The sequence below is a fragment of the Mastigoproctus giganteus genome, chromosome 6 (assembly GCF_048544385.1).
Source record: "Mastigoproctus giganteus isolate SK-2022 chromosome 6, ASM4854438v1, whole genome shotgun sequence".
NCBI lineage: Eukaryota > Metazoa > Arthropoda > Arachnida > Uropygi > Thelyphonidae > Mastigoproctus > Mastigoproctus giganteus.
In genome coordinates this window covers 56,088,736-56,108,597 of record NC_143580.1, presented here as the reverse complement: position 1 = coordinate 56,108,597, position 19,862 = coordinate 56,088,736, and the positions used below count along the sequence as shown (strand labels likewise).

The 19,862-nt window shown below is 40.6% G+C and overlaps 1 protein-coding gene across 1 annotated transcript in view; it reads left to right on the top strand.

The window, feature by feature from the left end:
- Positions 1–13,751: 13,751 nt before the first annotated feature.
- The window catches only part of LOC150084297 (uncharacterized), a 32,106-nt gene continuing 25,995 nt past the window's right edge, over positions 13,752–19,862 (top strand). Inside the window, exon 1 of the mRNA XM_090375148.1 lies at positions 13,752–14,679. Within this exon, the coding sequence (XP_090231274.1) occupies positions 13,752–14,679 (928 nt within the window). The remainder of the gene's footprint in view (positions 14,680–19,862) is intronic.

Below are 19,862 nucleotides of genomic sequence, written 5' to 3'. Positions count from 1 at the left end.
CATTTCTGTTTTAGTAAGACAGAATGAATACCATCTGCTCATGGAACCTTATCTTCGCTTCACTTAGAGCAGTCTGATTCTTTGTCATTGATCCCTCTTGGTTCGAAGAGTCTTTCAACTTGTTCCACAATAATATGATATCGAAAATGTTCTTTATTAGTTTTTTCTTTAGATCGGGGCCCCCAATTTCGTGCAGTTGATATACGAATCACGAATGAATGCGGATTCGACTCGAACCGACATTAAGAAGAGGGGGGAGCGCTGACTGGATACACGCAGCCCCTCAATCTAAGAAAAGACTGATTTTATTAGCACAGTCAAACCTCTTCTTCGCATTATTCATACTGCATTCACTTTCTTTGGGCTTTCTTATTTCTCTTTTCCGTTTCTCATTAAATACGATCATCAAGACTTTCATAACGACCGCGTCGGCATCCGACAGACAGGGAAAGGAAGGCTTCGTCCCTCAAGAGAAGGGAGGGAAAAAAACACACACAAAAAAAAAAAAAAAAAAAAAACCAGAAATAAAGAAATATCCGGAACAAGAAGACAACGTGTCGAAGATGTCGCCTTGGACTCCCCATCGCTCCCGCCCAATTAAAGCCTTTGCGACATTGTCCCGTAGCCAGCGGTTTCGAGGTGGTATCGAACGCCGCTGAGACAGGCACGAGCACTCCCGCTGCTCCCTCGTACTTCTTTTCCGGTGCAGTCTCCGCCTTGGCTGGCATGCCTCGTGCTGACTTCTAATTTTCTCTTCTCCGTGGGCTCTGCCACGTAATTAGATTTTAATCGCCCGAACCAAAAGAACGCGGTCGTCGACGATGGTCGGGGATATTGTTGACGAGGTGACGGCACGACTGGAAATTAAAGTAACGGATAAGACAGATGCGGGAAGCGCGCGCACACACACACAAACACACACACAAAGGAGAGAAACAGAAGATTAAAAAACCAAAAGACTATGTTTTACAAGCCGAAGCAATCGTCTGACATGATGGTGTGGCGTTAATGCGTGCTTCTATTGGTCTGCTACGTTGGCACGTGATCTGAAGGGAAATTTCTTCGTGGTCATTGGGCTCCACGAACAAATTTCCATCAGGGACTTTTCCTGCCGAACGTTTGATCGCTTTGGATTGTTAGCTGTAAATGAAGGGAAAGGTGGTGGCCCAAATTTCTAGGGGCCCCGCGTCTCTCGTTCAAGAGGCGCTTAAAAAATAAATTTTCCGTTTATACGATCGCATAGGGTGAAAGGTGTTCACGGGACGGTATTTCGATTAGGAGAGTCTCGAGGATAAAGCGCAGGAATCGTGTCCACTGCGCATTGATACGTACCATGCAAAGAGGCTACTCCTTTGGTGTGACTATAGAAGGCAGGTATTCGTGTATAGCTAACACCGAAAAACATAGATTCCACAAATTACGCTCTCTCAGTTCGGGGGTGAGATTGTCGGCCATTAAAGATGGAGGGAGGTGGTCTCGTGAGTTGTCCCGATCCCTGGCCACCCTGCCGCGTTCAGCTTCTTGCTCGTTGGAAATGCCCTGTTGGCAGCGAGCCAGAATGAGGAGGGTCCAAAAGAAATTGCAATCTTGGAAGAGACGTGAAAAATTTCCTTTCTTAAGATGCTTCTCCGTGATCGTGTGTGCCTCGTCTTCCGTAAGTAATATCTACTTCTCGGCGGGGCCCGCCGTATCGTTGTTGTATTTGTCCTCCCGGGGTGCTTGTTTCGTTCGGTCTCCAAAGGGGGTGTAAGCGACCGGAGCAAGATGAAGTTCAGCTTCCTTTCTGCGCGCAAAACTCGCGGATTTCTTCTTGCAGCCGCGTTTCTTTGTGTTTACAGCGCGTGGACAATGGATGCTGGATGTCGGAGGTTCCTGGCTTGAAAACGAGCGCCGCTCCCTGCGGAGATGCTGTACTCGACCTCCCTCTGAACCGAGTCTGTTTCGCTTCCTATTTGCTCGCGGATGCCCCGCCATCTGAGAAAGAAACAAAGCATTTGCATCTCTTCGCTGGCTGCGACGCTTAAAAAATTTCGGTCTGATGGCGGAAGGTATTTTTGAAGCGAGTTGCTGTCGCCATCCCCAAGACGGACATTACCCTTCGTCCTTGTCGCTGTCTTCTTAAAACATCCAGACCTCGAGGCTCTCCTGGAATACACGCCTTTTAGGCTTAGCCGAGTGCTTGTAATCATTCAATTAAAATTATGTTGCTTTGCCTTTCCCCACTTTCCCCCACTCTTCTCCCACTTTCCTCCTTCCTTCTCTTTTCTTTCCTGTTTCACTCTTTCTTTCTATGTTTATTCTTTTACTCGCTTTCTTCCTCGCGTTATCTTGTTTTCTCTCTTCCATCTTTTTTCGCATTTTATTCTGGCTTTCTTTCTCTCTTTGTTCTTTCCCTTGCTTTCTCATTTTCACTCTCTTTCTCTAAATTTTTTTCTTTTCTTCTCTTTCTTTCCGTCTTTCCTCTCTCACTGTTTACTTTTCCCTTTCTTTCTTTCTTTCTGTATTATCTCGCTTTTTTCCTCTCGTTATTGGCTCTCCTGCTTCTTCCTCGCTTTCTCTTTCTCTAATTTTCGATTTTCTTTTAATCTTTTCTCTCTCTTTCTCTCTCTTTCTTTTTTTCATGTGTTTCTTTCTTCTTTAAGAGAGGCTGTTTAAGAGAGGAAGAAAAAGGAAGGAAGAAAGGAGAGCCTTTCTTCCTTCCTTTTTCTTCCTCTCTCTCACCTTTCTTCTCTTTCTTTCTTTCTTTCTGTTCAACTTTCTCTCTATCTCTTTTCTTCCTTTCTTTTTCATCAACCTCATGTCTATCTGTCTTCTTTCTTCTCTTTCTTTCTTCTTTTCTCTCTCTCTCTCTTTTTCTTCCTCTCTCTCTCTCTCTCTCTCTCTCTCTCTCTCTCTCTCTCGCTCTCTATTTCTCTTTTTCTTTTTTTTACGTGTTTCTTTCTTCCCTCGTTTTGCTTCCTCTCTCTCACCTTTCTTCTCTTTCTTTCTTTTCCATTTCCTCTCTATCTTTCTTCTTTCTTTCTCTTCAACTTCATCTCAATCTCTCTCTCTCTCTCTCTCTCTCTCCCTTTATCTTTCTTTTTTTTTTCATGTGTTTCTTTCTTCCTCTCCTACCTTCCTTTTGCTTCCTCTCTCTCTCTCTCTCTCTCTCTCTCTCTCACCTTTCTTTCTTTCTTTCTTTCTCTTACAGTTCCTCTCCATCTGTCTCCTTTCTTTCTTTCCTTCCTACTTCCTCTCTATCTCTCTTCTTTCTTTCTCTTCAACTTCATCTCGATCTCTCTCTCCCTCCTTTCTTCTCTTTCTTTCTTTCTCTTCCGCTTCATCTCTATCTCTCTCCTTTATTCTCTCTCTTTCTTTCTTTCTCTTCCGCTTCATCTCTATCTCTCTCCTTTATTCTCTCTCTTTCCCCTTTCTCCTTTTTTTCCTGTGTTTCTTTCTACCTCTCCTTTTTTCTTTCTTTCTTTCTTCCTCTCTCCCACTTTTCTCTTTCTATTTTCTGTGTTTCATTCTTCCTCTTCTTTCTTTCTCACTTTTTTCTTGCTTCTCTCTCTCTCTCTCTCTCTCTCTCTCTTTCTTTCTTTTTTCATTTCTCTCTTGCTTGCTTTCTTTCTTCCTTTCTCTTCGTTTCTCTTTCCTTTCTTCTCTTTATTTATTTATTGTGTCGTTTTCTCCTTTTTTCTCTTCTATTTTCTTTTTTTTTTTTTTCTGTCTCGTTTTCTCCTCTTCTCTTTATTTTTCTTTTCTACTTATATTTCTTGTCTCTCTTCTGTCTTTTTCTATCGTCATTCTCTTTCTCTCTCTCTCTCTTGGACTCTTTTTAGAGTCTTTAGACTCTGAAAAAGAACGCTACAACAAGTCCAAAACTAACAAACGTAATTTCAGGCGTCGACTCTCAGAGAAGAAAGAGTGAGAAGCAGTGGCGTTCTTACGGGAATCTGCTGGCGGAAAACCTGGTGACATCGCCAATAGCGATTCAATTTGCGGTCATTGTGAGCGAGTCGCAATCACATCGAGCACCACTTCGGGTACTCCCTTCTACAAGGTCCCACACCTTTTTTTCCATCATCCTTTCCCTAGCGTATCCTTCTTTGCAGGATGAAAAATGACTGCAATAACAGGTGGGTTGAGCTGACGCGGTCCCTAACAGTCGCACTCCGTCCGCTGATTTGGCCAATTCCGATTACAAGTTGCCGTTCAAACAGAGCCGATTATAAACTCCCCACGGAGATACAGACCTCTCCTGGCATGTGCACAATAAGGCATATTTAAGTCCTTACGCTAGTCAATAGACTGCCAGGGGTTTCTCATTTTTCTTTCCGGCCCCCTCTCTTCAACCCCCCACCACGACATCATAAACTGACAGTGGTCACCGAGAAAATGCACACACACAAGAGAGAGAGAGAGAGAGAAAGGAGGGTCGGTTCGGAAAATACGCTTGGCTAGGCCTAACAGAAGTTGCAGACGTTCCAATAGAGGTCGCTACTGTCGTGGATGAGAAATGATTGTCCATGAATAGAACGTCATAACAGCTCATAGTTTCCCCTTTCAGAAACCTCCCTCCATTCTCCCTCTCTCTTTCTATCCTGGGAGACCATTAATTTTTCTTCTTGTGGCAGGGACTCTAAGGAGTCTCGAAAGGAAACGGACACCGCGTATTCTGCAATTTTTTTTTTTTTTTGTTGCATCTTAAAAATAAGTAAAGGAAGTTAAGTAAGTTATACAACCTGTCTCTCCCACGCATTGCACTCTTTCGATGTTTGTGGTTATGAAAACTAATCAGCAGTCTAGTCACGTGACTGAGAACACTTCTCACAGCAGCAAAAAAGAAAGAAAGAAAGAATGAATGAAAAGAAAAATTCTAATTCAGAATTAATATCATAAATAACACTAATTTCTATGGTTATCTTTCAAATACTGTCAAGGCTACTTCATACTGTCAACAGGCGCCCTCTTTATTTCCATTAATTTAAATACAAATAGCCTCGTTCTCTACTAGGTTTGGTACTTAGCACATGTCGTGGGGCAACTTCATCAAGAGTTGCGTTGGTATTGCACTACCCTAAATAAAAAAAAACTGCTCCTATAGTGTTATTTATTTAAACTTATTTATTTAAGGTGTATGTCGTTTTGAAAGTGGTAATTTTTTAATGGCTGTGAGACGATCACTTTTTTTTTTTTGATTTTTCGCTGAGGAATTCAACTTAAAACGAAAGCTTCCATCAAGAAATTAGCAGTATCAGTGCAAGCGATGGCCGCTAGATGTCGCCACTAAAATGTCAACGTTTACAAACTGCATCTGAGATAAAATTGTATTACGTCATACACACGTGATTTTATTGGAATCTTTGTGATATACAGGTTAGTGATTCTTTAGAAACTATTTAAAACTGTAAATTGTAAATTTATTTCCTATTGAACTATAAATTTTCTGTAAATTATTCTATGTACAGTATAGTCAAAAATATTTGACTAAATTAAAGATAATATAAAGTCAAAATAATCGAGGAATACAGTAGTTAGGAAGTAAAAAGAAAAAAAAAAAAAAGTCGAGATTTGATTACGTATACCCGAAATACTATTTTCTCATTTATGAGATAAAAATCTTAAAAATTGATATTTTACGTGTTTAATTTCAATCTCTCTTTGAAGGTATTTTCTCTGAGTTATTGCTATGGATTCTAGGAAATAGAGATAGTGGCGTTTGATAGCCGGATAACATTTTATAATTCTGTATTTACTTCTAAATGAAGCGTAGTTTGTATATTGATATGCAAAACGTTTATATAGGTCAAAATGACAGTGAAGATAAAATTTATCCCCCCTGGAAGTCATAATTTTTATCTTCGGCTGTCACTGTGCTAGTTTGCATTTCCTGTTTTCAAGGCATTTATTTCCCCAGCTGTGCTGCACCCCATAACTTGCAATTTATACGGTGATAAATCGCGTCCAGATATGTTGAATGCATCATATGGATTTATAAAACGATTATTAATGATAATAATCCTGTCTTATTTTGTCGGGGATATTAGAGCGGTTCCCAGTCTTCTGTCATTCAAGTCACAAATTAACAGCCACATTCACTATACCTAAATAGTAATTGCCATAGAAATCAATGGAGTGTTTCCTAATGTTGCGACACACCAATATGCCGCGACACATCGGTTGAGAACCACTGCTATATTGGCTATTTGAAATATAGTTCTTATTTCTTTCTACATCTTCGCTGTCTATTACAGAGGACAGTTCCAAGATCTCGTAGCCTTAGTTGCCTGAGCGCAAAATCCTTAACAACCCTTGGTGAGGCAATTTGGGTTTCCCGAAATGAGTTTCTCCAACAGTTTATGAACTTTCTGATGAGCCTAATATCCAGATTTAACCCTTTATCTATACTAATTAGCCAAAAAAATTAGACACCTTTATTCAGCGTGTAGTAGGGCCGGCTTTTGTCCGGATTACCACCCGTACACGTCGTGGTATGGATTCCACTAGATTGTCTGACGGATTTTTGCTCTAGATTTGACCATTCTTCCATCAGGATATTTGTCAGCTGCTGCGTCGTTTAATTGTATCTCATATTGTGGATACCTTCACAACGAGCTGCTATGGTATTGCACTACCTCGAATAAGTAACTCTTCACCTATGGAAGACCAATGTTGCTTATTCTGGGCGGATACCACATTTATCCTATACTAAGGAATCTGTGATCATACCGTGTGGCAACCAACTGAAATTTACATACTGTACGTTTAATTATCTGTTCACGCTAATTTTAAAATGTTCCTAATATTTTGGCCAGTGAGTGTATAACTATAGTTTTAGAACACGAATCACATTTAAGTTTCTTTGATCGATGATTTCAATTTGAATTATATTTTTTCGGGTCTGTGTTTTTAAGGATTAGTATTAATCTTATCAGGATTAGTATTATATAATACTAATACTGATAATACTCGTACTACAGATTGGGATCAAAAATCATCTCCCTTTGCCGCCCTCCCCTGAATACGCCCTGATTCCAATAGATGACTCAGTTATTAGCTGATTCCGATAGATGATTCCAATCACTATCTTATTCAACTATCATCGTAGGGGGGGGGAGGGTATGACGACCAAGATTTGAGTGTTTTTTTTTTTTTTTTAGATAAACCTAGGAACACTTACATGCATGGTTAAGGGGAATATGCCCCTCTGCCATCCCCTGAATATGTCCCTGATTCCAAAAGATGACTCAGTCATTACATGATTCGAATAGATGACTCAGTTATTAGATGATTCCAATAGATGATTTAGTTATTAGTTTTTAGGTTAAGTGTCGAAGCAACTGTGGTCTAAATCTTATCTGTAGATCAGATGTCTTTTAGGGCCGGCATCAAGATCGTGCAAAGGTATTCTAGAACCAGGTGTACAGGTGGTTTACCCTTCCATTTATTGTAATTATGTTCGCAAAGGGTATTTCATATCCACTGTAACTCTCCCTTTTGTGCGTATACCTGTTTTGTAGATGAAAAATTCCTCCTCCAGACGGGATTCGAACCAGGCATTTTCAGCATGGTGCTTTCAGGGATCATAGCCGCTGTGTTAGTTATAAAGGCTGAAGCTGCGTACAATCGCATGAAAAATATTTGTTCTTTCAACATACATTGGACACTTCACCCCTAGTGGTTAATTCCAGAGGTCACATGACATGCAGATAGCAGTGCATTATAAGTAAGATATGCATAAAAGGCGTGGGCATTCAGTTACAGCATAATGGAACAGAGTGAGAGGGAAAAGGAATTAGATCTACTTACGATAGACATAGTTGTCTCAACAGGGAACTTAGGTGGCCTCGGTTTTCATGGGAAAACGGTGGCGCATCAGACAAAAAGCACTAGCTACAATCAGCGATCCTGGTATGGCACACTCTACGCCATAATTGGTCCATAGAGCAGTGGAAATCGGTTCGGTTTTCTGTGGAGTGAAGAATCTCGCCACACCCAATTCAGATCGGATGGGCAGGTGTTCTCCAGAGGGTTGCTGGCTTCATTAAACTCTACGAAGGTTATACTCGAATTTCTTAACAATTTCTACAATGGTTTCATGACTTCTGTGCCAGTGTTTATTAATAATTCTACCTAAAATTCCCTTATGCTAAGCAATTAATCGATCACGTGGAAACACCCCCAAAGAAACATGTTTCCTTGTTATTTCGAACTATTACAAGTAGCCCTTGAGGCTATTATTCGATAAAAGCAGATCCTTTTTATTTATACGAATATCTAAGTTCAAAGATTTCAGGGAATGTACACTCCCCACCCGTAATCTGGCCTTTGTTGACTCCCCTAATCCGAATATTTGAAGCGTAAGTTGTTGTAGTACATCTAAAAGGAGAATAAGTTCCGCTTCGAAGAGTGGATCCACCCCTCCTTCGAGCTCAAAAGAAGGGTGGATCAACTGTTCGAATCTATAGCAAGGACTCCCCCTGATGGCGACAAAGTTAACTTATTCTACCGATCCCTGTATTTCAGTTTTTAAATTATGCTCATCGGTAACATATATGACGGGGGAGTGTTTACAGTCTGGCACTCCTAGCGTAAACTTTGACCTCCAGTAAATTTCCCTACTTCTCATAATGTCGCCATATTGGGGTTAATTAAATGTATATTACTGGCATCAAGTACACAGTGAGTAGCACCCAGGTGTTTCCAGTTTGAGGGGTTGGGAGGATCGTCGAGTACCCCGCTAAGTGGCCATATGGTTTTACTTGTGCCATCAATGGGGTGTGTGGACGGTAGGGGGTGCAAATTCCCGTTGTTTCGAAAGAGGAAGTTGTATCGAAGATGGTAGTTATTTAGGGGTCATCAATATTTGTTGGAAGGTATCCGCGCACGTGGCATTTATGTTCCTTGGTAATGAAAACCAGTTGGTCTTTGTTCTTCAATAGCTGTACGAATATCAGCTTTGGCAGATTAGGGTTGACTGCTCCCCTTATTACTGTATCTAACGTACGGGGGGGGGAGAAGTGGAGGAGGTCTAAGCTTCGTGTTTTTGACGATTTTGAAAATTTACATATAATGCAGAACCATAACACACAAAAATATGTTTTAGAATAATCTTAGGATGGAAAACATTTTTATTATTCTTATCCCCATTCCCCCACTCTGGGTTTCCCCCAGTGTTCAGTTTGTTTTCAGCCTGTACCATCTTTTCGAATCGCATGGAAATAGACTCCTATGGCGAATCCAGCCTCAAATTGTCAATATCTTTAAAAGAATTCTATTCGGCTTTTAATGGTACACTTTATTTTGGTGCATACTGTACATCTTTCTCTCTATCTGTATCTCTTCTTTAATTAGGAATGTATAACAGTTTATAATGGTCTGGTGGGAAAGGGGAACAACTCTAGAAGTACCGCCCTATTCGGGGGCCTTATATAATGTCGCGAAGTTCAGTTTTTTTATAAATAGCCCTCCCACACAGTTGTAAAATATTATTTTTTTAAAGCGTGGGGAAGTTTGTTCGCAATTCGTGAGGGGAGGAGGGACTGCAGGAAGACGATATGCCTTTTTTTTTTATGAGCAATTCCCCTTTTGATTAGCACGACCAAAATTATTAGACCTCGTAAGGATCCTGCTTGTAAAATGAAAATATACGACCACAACTAAACACACCTCCGGTAAAACACCTGTGTCTCCTTCACATTTTCAATGGGGTGGGATAGAATGCCCTTAGAGAAAGACTGACGGTTGGCATTTCCGAATGAACATCACCTAAACCACGATCCACCCACACTAACAATAAAAACACACGCAGGTAACTTTTTCCTCAGGTACATTCCCAACATTCCCGGGCGTCAAAAAGGATCCGATTCGCCTGGATTGGGGACGATGGAGAGTAAAAAGGGGGAAGGGATGTTTGCAGAGGGTTACCGTTTTGACATGCGGAGTGGCTTTAGCTGTTAAGTCAATATTGGGAGAAAGGCCTAACAGGGAACAGCCGGCCATCTTGATCAGTACAACAAGATAAATATTGACTGACAATAGTTTCATGTTTATCGTACCCCTGGTATCGTTTACCATCGGGCCATCGCTAAAGCGATACAATAGTTAATGAGGTGTTGACAGAAAATGCTGTTTAAATGAAGTCACTCTAAGCCCGGCCCTTTGTAAGTGGCAATTGTATTGAAAAAAATAAAAGAATGGAAGAAAGAAGTAATCAATTGCCACCTTCATTCTTCCCCTTTTTTGTCCAATTGTTTATTAGTTCTCTGTGTTATATTAGCTTCGCAACAACGATTTAATCATATTTAATGCGAAATAATAAAATGCCAACAATACAAAGGAAAAGTATTGTTACATATCTCAACGGATTTTAGGGCTTTTATTCTCTTCAAGAATAGCTTAAATAGATCTTTAGATGTTGGCCCATCCGTTTTAAAACAGTCTTTAACCATCCACAAAGGGAAATAATCGTCATTACATTCAGACTTCGAAAACAGACGTTCAACAATTACCATTTAATTTTATCAATACGCGAAATCAACTTGGCCAACAATGGGAATTCGTAACAATGGAGCGCGAGACGGTTACCACTGAAATAAAAGTGAACTGGAAGAATGAAAATGGACGCATTTCTGCAGTAACAATGAAAATTTCAAAGCAGCCAGGTTAGGCGCGCTCTTACAAGCAATTAAATAAACGAAAAGGGGTGGAGGGGAGGGGAGTGGAATGCGGAAGGGATAAGTTTCGCGATAAATGATACAATGTGACAATACAAACAAAAGATCCAAGGATAGAAAAAAAAAAGGATGAAGTCGCTGTTCTGAATAGCGAACACGCAGGAAATGAAGTGTGAAAATGGAATTTGTGTTGATTACATACAATGGCGACTTTTCTTTTTTATTTGGATCTATCTACTATTCTTATTCATTAATCCGATAATTTAAAAGATCCTCGAATATAAAATTGCTTCCTATTAAAGTCTAATTATCATTCAACATTTCCTTCTCGTTGCAGCTTTTGATTGACATCAGATTTCTGTTTTATCGTCTGCCACGTTCTGAACAATAAAATCCTATAAGATGGATGAAAATCCTATAAAGTTATAATAACTATAAATGATTCTTGAGAATTCAATCGTCAGGATTTACAGATGCAAACAGAGGAAAAAAATATCCGGTCTTTAAAGGCAATACAACAATTTATGAGTCTATATTTAGATAAAAACTTTGCCTTCCCCTCTTCATAAATGTGGGATCGTGCATCGATGCCAGACATCGTTGGATCATTAGCACGCGCTTCAATATGCTAGGATATACCCCGGGAGGGAACCTCCCCTCAAGTCGGGAAAATGCAAATAAGGTTGGAATGCATAAATAATATTCATATTTGTTGGGCAGGAAGTTCTCAAGCCATTACAATGAACAATAGTGTAATAATTCTTCATTAATCAATATCTAGTGACCCGTACTCTTTGAAGGTCAGTGTAGATTCCCCATATCTGTGTGTGGCTACTTCCAATTTGTTTCAGTTTGGAGAGGGCTGGGTTTAAATTCAGTCTAATACCGGAGAAATTCTTAAAAATTGTAGTTGACTAAAATTTTGAGGTACGCACGTTTTAACTACGCAACAATGAAGTTAAAACTTCATTGTTGCGTAGGCTCTTAATTGTTGCGTAGCTGTCCTTTTGACAATTGAGCTACGCAACAATGAAGTTTAATGTTGCGTAGTTCAATTTAATAAGCAACAATGAAGTTTAACTTCATTGTTACTTATTAAATGTGTAGTTACGCGCAACAATGAAGTTCTCACTTCATTGTTGCGTAGCCAAATTGTCAAAAAAAAAAAACGGCAAATGCCAGAGTTTATTTTGAGGGTGGGTGGTCGAGGGGCTTCGTTTATTCTACAACATCTAATACCAATAGAAAAAAATCAATAAAATATAAATAAATAACGCAAAATTCGTGAACTGTCTTCAGCGAGACAAATTGTTTGTTCATGTTTAGTGAACACCTGCTGTTTACCACTTCGCTAATTCTCAGTGATCATTATTTAGTCTAATGTACCACTAATCCTTTTAGCTTTGCAACTGTGATCCCACCTGGTTTTAATCCCACGAGGTTGAAGATAGTGTTGTACTTAGGATGCATTATTTCCAGACTGCTGTGATTAGGGAGGGTATATAATTAGCGTTTTAATTGCCTCTAACACCTGGACTAACGGGAAGTGAACCATACGTGGAAAAACGATAAGCTGAATTGTTAAAATACAACAAAAGTTCTTCAAGTAATGACAAATAGTAATTGTTGGAATTACCATTAGTGGAATCGAGACGAAAAGAACATTTTATAAATTCCAAGCGCCAAATAATTCTTCTGTAATTTTTTTTTTTTTTTTTTGTAAAAATTGTCTAATTAGGAACTATTTCTGATTCCTTATGTCTTAAATGTTTCAAATTCTTAGCTCGTTATTTAGAAAGCCAAACTGATTTTTCAAAATTAGTAGCTTCAAATTGTTTAAAGAAAAAATTAGTCTGAGTTGAGTACACGTGTAGCATTATGTTAATTTCCACTTTTTTCATTCTTAGCGCGAGATCCATTGTTACTTTTCTTTTTTCCTTAGCGCGCGATCCATTGTTACTTTTTTCATTCTTAGCGCGCGCTCCATTGTTAGCTGTTAAATGAAATTTACATGTAAAGGCATGCTATAGTTTCGCGCGTGTATTGTGACGTCAATTTCTCGGTTATTTTATTATTTCAAGCAGACGATCACTTGGGTATTTTTTTTTTTCTTTTTTAATGATTAAGTCAAGTTGTACTACAAATTCTCTATGCAGAAAATTTCAACGTAACTTTCCCTCTCAGAAGAGATTTTTTGATCAATCTTTTGCAGAAAATCTGCCTATTTTAAAAAATTGCTTCTAGCATATTATTAATTGGTAAATTTTCCCTTACAGAATAATTTGAAATTTGGCTCCAGAATCGAGACTTAGTAAGACGAAACCGATCTCATTTCTAGACGCTAACCTGAAACCAATAAGTCACTGCACGCGCTAAGAAATGCCATAACTTAGCGTTATTTCCTCGTTTGGAGCGTGAAAGCAGTATTGTGGCGAGGTACAAAGTGTAATACGCCACACACAAGACCTGTAAACCCCGAAACTAAACACAGGCTCTGGAGGATTTAATGTTCCTCGTGGGGGGTGGGGGTGCACGATGACAACTGCAGGGGCGGGCCCGTGGTTGTCCAATACATGCCCACAAACCTCCCCACGAGGGCAGAGCCGTTCAGTAATGGCCTACAGCGGACGAGTGACTGACACACTACGCACCGCTGGCTCCACCTTGCGTGCAGTCGAGTCTCCCGGCGATTGGTCGGCAGGCCATCAGCTCTAACAGCGACCTCATGCTGGCCAATCGGGATGCAGGATACGCTTCCTGCTGTTCGGCACGCTCGCCGGGAGATTAACAAGTTCTCACAGAGCAAACGAATCGGCCGTAGTCGGAGCACGTTGAGCAGGGCGCACCTATTATTCGGGTCTCGGGCCAACTACCGAGATCATGACACAGGCTCTTAGCACGGCCATAATGGAGCATGGACTGGGCAAACGGAACCCTGGCCTGCGTCTGGTGGACGTCACAGGAGCCCATTCGCACGTTCCCGGTCACCCGGGACTTCCCCACACCCAGAGTCTGAATGGTGTAGGCGCGCCTGGTTTCCCGTTCGCCGTGGCGGCAGCCCACCACCGTAGCAGCCAAGAGCAAGCGTCCGACATGTTGAACCCTTTTATGGACACCGCGGCCCACATGGCGGGGGCCATCAAGCTCAGCCCGCCGCACTCGATGGCGGGCGAAGCGGCGGCCGCAGCTGCGGCAGCGGCCGCCGCTGCCCACTCCCAAGCTAACTACCAGTTCGGGGCAGCGCAAGCCAACGGTTACGGCGTGCCCCATTCGCACGCGCATCACCACCACGGACATGTGAGTAGCTACGCGGCGCGAGACTTTCTCATCAAAAGAGAACACATGCCCTCGCTGGCCAGCACCCTAGCCACCCACGACGCCTTGACGGGCAACAACGCACACCATGGAATGTTCGTCCCGTCGACGGCGACCCTGCACGGAACCCACCACACCGCCGACCCAACCACCACCCACGTGATTTTCCCTGGTCTGGAACACCACGCGGCCCACCACACGGGTCACATGAACGGTCAAGTGCGGTTATCCCTACCTGGAGCGGACATGTACGGGCGTCCCGACACCTTCAACCAAATGGCCGGAGCGAGGACGGACCCGCTGGCCGGGACCTACGGTGCCATGAATATGGGACACATGAATATGGGCCCTCACGGACCTGGTGCGTTCTTCCGTTACGTGCGACCTATAAAGCAAGAAATGACCTGCCTGTGGATCGACCAGGACCAACCCACGCCTAAGAAATCGTGTAACAAGACGTTCACCTCGATGCACGAGATAGTCACCCACATAACTGTTGAACATGTCGGCGGGCCGGAGTGTTCGAACCACGCGTGTTATTGGCAGGAGTGCGGCAGGAACGGACGGCCCTTCAAGGCCAAATATAAGCTGGTCAACCACATACGGGTACACACCGGAGAAAAACCTTTCCCTTGCCCGTTTCCTGCTTGTGGCAAAGTGTTCGCCAGGAGTGAAAATCTCAAGATCCACAAGAGGACGCATACAGGTAAGAAACAGCCATTTTCCTCCTTCACTCACTCTTATGTAGTATTGTCAGTTTTTCCAATGCTTTGCTATCTTTTAGGCTTAACAATCCGTGTTTTGTGAACCATTTTAGGCCTAACTTCATTTCCACTTCCTACAAAATCTAATTATCATTCTGGTGCAATACTGGTCTACTCGTGTACGTTGTTAGCCATTTTTATGGATCTCCTACTCGCACGTGTTCCAAACTACCGTAATAATATTGTGGCAATTCATGCGGTAGTCCTAAAACTGTGTCACATGGCGAAATACTTTCCACGTATAGATTCTAAGAAAAAAAACGCGTGCCACTTTCGTTTAATTATGAGTATATCACTCGAGAGAAAAAGTATGTCGCTTTGGGGGAGGGGGGGATGGCCAAAATATCGTATTTTCCTTTTATTTTGACCATTAATAACCATTTTCATTAGTAGAGTTCTCTGTTTTAACGTTATGATCGTGCTTATCGAGTAGTGTTGTCTGGTATTTGAATCATAATCTTTTGCGGTAAGTAGTTGCACGTAAATCACATTGTGCTCAATGGGTACGCAACATTCATGTTAATAAGTAAACTGATGAATGAATCTGCAAGGAGTTTAAATCTTTTGAGTTTTGTTGGCAGACGTAAGCATAGACTGTCTTACGTCTGCTAAAGGCAGACGTAAGACAGTATTTACAAATGACTTTAGCTGCTTGAAAACTACATACTTTTACTGTTATAAATAAATTGGAAAAGTTTGAAATAATTTATGAGTGGAAATAAACAGGAATACTGAGATAACGTCTGATTCTCCTGGAGTAATTAACCGATAACGTGTAATTTTCTTCTTTTTTTCTCTCTCTCAAGATTCACCTGGAAACAACTCTTGTTACTGTATTAGGTGAATACTAAGAACCCTTCCCCCAGGGATTTCATGTCATTAAAGCCCCTAAAAACATTCAGCCCTAAAACTTCCTGCCTATCCTTGCATATTGAATTACTATGAAATTAAGATAGTTGTAGCTTTCGAGTGAGCTTTCGAGTGAGAATGCTCGCAAGCGAATTTTAAATCTAAACCTATTTTGAGAAAATTGGTCAGGCTTTTTCATTTAGATGACTCCACATGGGGTAAGGGAGGATGAAAATGTAAACTTTAAACCAAAAGCTGTTTGGATTATCCTTTAATAAGTTTGTCGTTTGAGAACAGCCTTTTGATATGACTCATACTATCAGCAATCATAGTGTATCAATTTATATTCAAACAAAAGTAGAGCTGAGCTTGTTCATAATAGGGGGGGGGGGGCTGGAAGGCTTACAAGATGCAGCCATAAGAACGCACGCCTATGTAGTGTTTAAAATCAAATTAAATGTATAGGAATACGCTTTGTAGTGAGAATGTTTTATTGTTATTTTTTTTTTTACGTTATAAGATTAATTAAAACTTATATATACAAATACTTTTGCTGTATTTGAATTACGTAGTGGCACAACAGATTTGAGAACCCCATTTCAATAAATATTAAGGGCAAATGTACCATGTTTATCTTGTCCTTCCATCTGTTTTTGTAGTCAGCAGAATTTCAACTGCAGAGATCGTTCAATGGTTTTAATTCTCACAGCAGAACAAACTTTCCTTTGTAACGAGTTGCCCTAGAATTGTACTACTTTCAAGAGAGCTTTAGCTATTTTACAGATTTGACAACTGATTTCGTTGGTGTCATTAGAGACCATCTGTGGTCTTGTGAGACACCACTTACTCCTGAAAAGGTTGTCATAGCAGTTATAGAAATGACCAATTAGTCTTTTGCAGAGACCGTTTATTTGAAAGGAGTGCAATACCAAGGAAACTCATTGCAAAAGGCAAGTTCTGCTATGAGTATTGAGACCCTTGCATTATCCATACAGTTTAAAATCCTGCTGGCCAGAAGAAACTGATAAAGGGTCTAGGTAGGCCTGCAAACATCTTATAAAAAGAACCTAAATCGTCTTAAACCATTAGTTTTTCTCATCCACCAAACGAGGTTACAGCAGGTCACATGTTTCAGTGATCGTGGTTCTAGAGTAAAAATAAGGTAATTTTGTATTCTTTCTACCTTGTGAACTCCTCTGAGCTTATATTGTTGTCCCGGAGTATAAACAGAAAATTTATTTATAATTGACTGCAGGATCTGTTCCCCAAATGGAATTAACCTTACATCTAGAAGCACTGAACTTCAGGCGCCGTTTTTCGGCCAATCTAACTTTTTGAAACAAAATGGCACGGCTCAGATGGTTAACCAACCTTCCTTCCTACAAATCATCAGCAAACCTTGACTTCTTCAGTTGAATACCGTTGTCAATATCATTTATGAAAATGGGAAATAGAAGAGGACCTAACGCTAGACTCCCCGACTCATCTTTTAGCTAGTTTGCAATCATCCATCGTAGAATCTTAATAACAACTCCAGCTTCTTCCACTTTATATAGCAGCCTTCCACGATGGACCGTATCAAAAGCTTTTCTATATATGCAATGTCAAAATTGTCACCAGAGTGATCAGGCATGACCTTCTCTTAACGAACCGATGTTGCATTCTACCCAAGATATCAATCTTCTAGACCATGATTTTCTCTACCAAAGAAGTCACCCAAACTAGCACTGCCTATGTGAAATTGAGAGACATTAGCACTTCTCCAGTCCAAGGGGTCTAAAAACCAGGAGTCTAAAAACGATCTCATTAACAGTTCCAGGAGAGTATCAAACTTCTGGTACTCCAACTTCCTTAATTGGTAGAATCTCTCAAAATTAAGAAAAAAAAGTGGAAACTTAATGGCTTTCTCGAGAAACCCCCCCCCCAAACGGTAAAACCAGCCTTAGAACATATTCTGAATTGTTGAGAATGTTCTGGTACATTTTAATATCTTTTTTATTACCATTGTTACACTGTTGCTATAATTACATTGTTAAAAGGTAACGTATTTTCAACTGTTGGTAAATGATCAGTTTATGCCACTGGAATATTATTTGCTTTTACCAAACGGTGCTATCGCTGACTGGTTTGTTGCGCTAGCTTTTTAAGCAGGGGTTGTTTGCTCTTGGAAGTGGTGTGTTGTTGACATAAGACCAAGACGTCCCCGCCCATAAGGAGGATGGAGACCGTGAACTGCAACAAGGACAGAAGTGTGTCGAATCCTTGACTAAAGTGGTTGCTGTCCCCCCCCCCTACTCCCTTGACTCCCCATTGCCTGGTGTAATATGGTACAGAAGTAGGCTTTTGTTCGTTTATATAGAAGTGATTATGTAACCTATGAACTCCGTGGGTTCATCCGTAAAGGTGAGGTAATCTTAGAAGTGCTTCAACTGAAATACATTCTTTTTTGAAGACACTTCGCCCTCTGATCGCGAATAATGGACTTTTACAATGACGTGCCAATATGTGAGAGCCCTGGTACCCTGACCATTCGGGTACTTCCCTCCCATATTTCAACGTCAATCACTCAGCGTCAAAGGCGACCCGTACAATTTCTTCTGTATATTAGAACCCCTCACTCTTTTAAATTATAAATATTGAGCATGCGGTGGAGGAACACGCGACTACATTTGTATGTCAATCATCGGGGTTGACGTTAATTGCCCAGGGAGGGTGAGAGAACATACTAAGCCCCTAAAAAGTACCAGAATTCTTCTTGTAGTGTTACCAACAACTCGAGTACCACTATAGATCAATTCCGTATTTAGGGGGTGAAATCGGGGACCTAATAAGGAAAATGTACTTTGTTGTAGATGCGAACTCCATCAACTCTGGTCTTAAAACATAAAACAATGGCTGCATAATTGGCAAAGTGCCAGATATGCCCTACAGGTATTGTCAAGGTACTTTAGATTTCGCCAACAGGAAATTTCAGGTACATTTTTATCACTTGTTCCACTAGACCATCAGTTGTTAAACAGCTACTCAATCATCCCTAACTAACTTGACCTTCCCGTTGCATTCTTTAAGCGGAAACCAACAAATTTAGGGTGAATCTTTTGTGTTGGTAGAGACAAAGATGGTGGTTGGTCACCTTGTCCATGCTTTATCCAAGATTAAATTTCCGTAAAATACGACTTCTATACAAACTCCAAAACAGTTTTTCTTTTGTAGGTTTTTCCAAAAACAGTTAATTTACACTGAAGCGTTTAAAACGGTGTAGAGGAAGCGATTTTCCATGCGCTACTAACAATACTTTTTAAATGCAATTGCAGGCTTCCAAGCATGCAGTCCACGATACCAAGAGCACTTTATCTTTTTCACTACGCAACAGAGCTGTTAGTATATCCACACACCGTTAAGATGGATTGGTAATTATGTATTCATCTTGAAGGGGACGGGACGCTAACTTCAATTTAAAAATAGCAGAGAGAAATGAAGAATATTTCGTAAAATATTCTCTTTGTTTGACAGGCATAATAAAAAGTGGGTCGGATTGGTTTGTTTGTATTTTTTTCTTAACTGTGGATACTTGTCGGAGGGGTGCAAATGTACTCTAGTCCATTCTTCAAATTCCTCATCCCCAATCCCAAAAAACGGCCCTCTCCAATCCAAACAAAAATAGCAGAGCCAGAAATAAAGAATATTTCGTAAAATATCCTCTTTTGTTTAATAGGCATATAATAAAAACTGGGTCAAGTTCGTTTTTTTTTTTTTTTTTAAACTGTGGGTCCTTGTCGGAGGAGTGCAATGTACTTTGGCCCGTTCTTAAAATTCCCCAATCCTCAAAAATGCTTCTAAATCAAGACAGAAATAAAGAATATTTCTGAAAATACCCTCTTTAGTTTAATATGCATATAAAAAAAACTGGTTCGGATTCGTTTGGTTTTTTAAAACTGTGGGTCCTTGTCGAAGTAGTGAAATGTACGGGCTTAAAATCCCCAATCCCAATAAACGCCCTCACCCCTCCCAAACCAGACAAAAATAGCAGATCCACAAATAAAGAATATTTCGTAAAATATCCTTTTTTGTTTAATAGATATATAATAAAAACTGGGTCGGATTCCTTTGGGTTTTTTTAACTGTGGGTTCTTCTCGGAGGAGTGCAATGTACTCTGGCCCGTTCTTAAAATTCCCCAAAAAATACCCCTCGTCCAGACGAAAATAGCAGAGACAGAGAAATAAAGAATATTTAGTAAAATATCCTCTTTAGTTTAATAGGCATATAATAAACTGA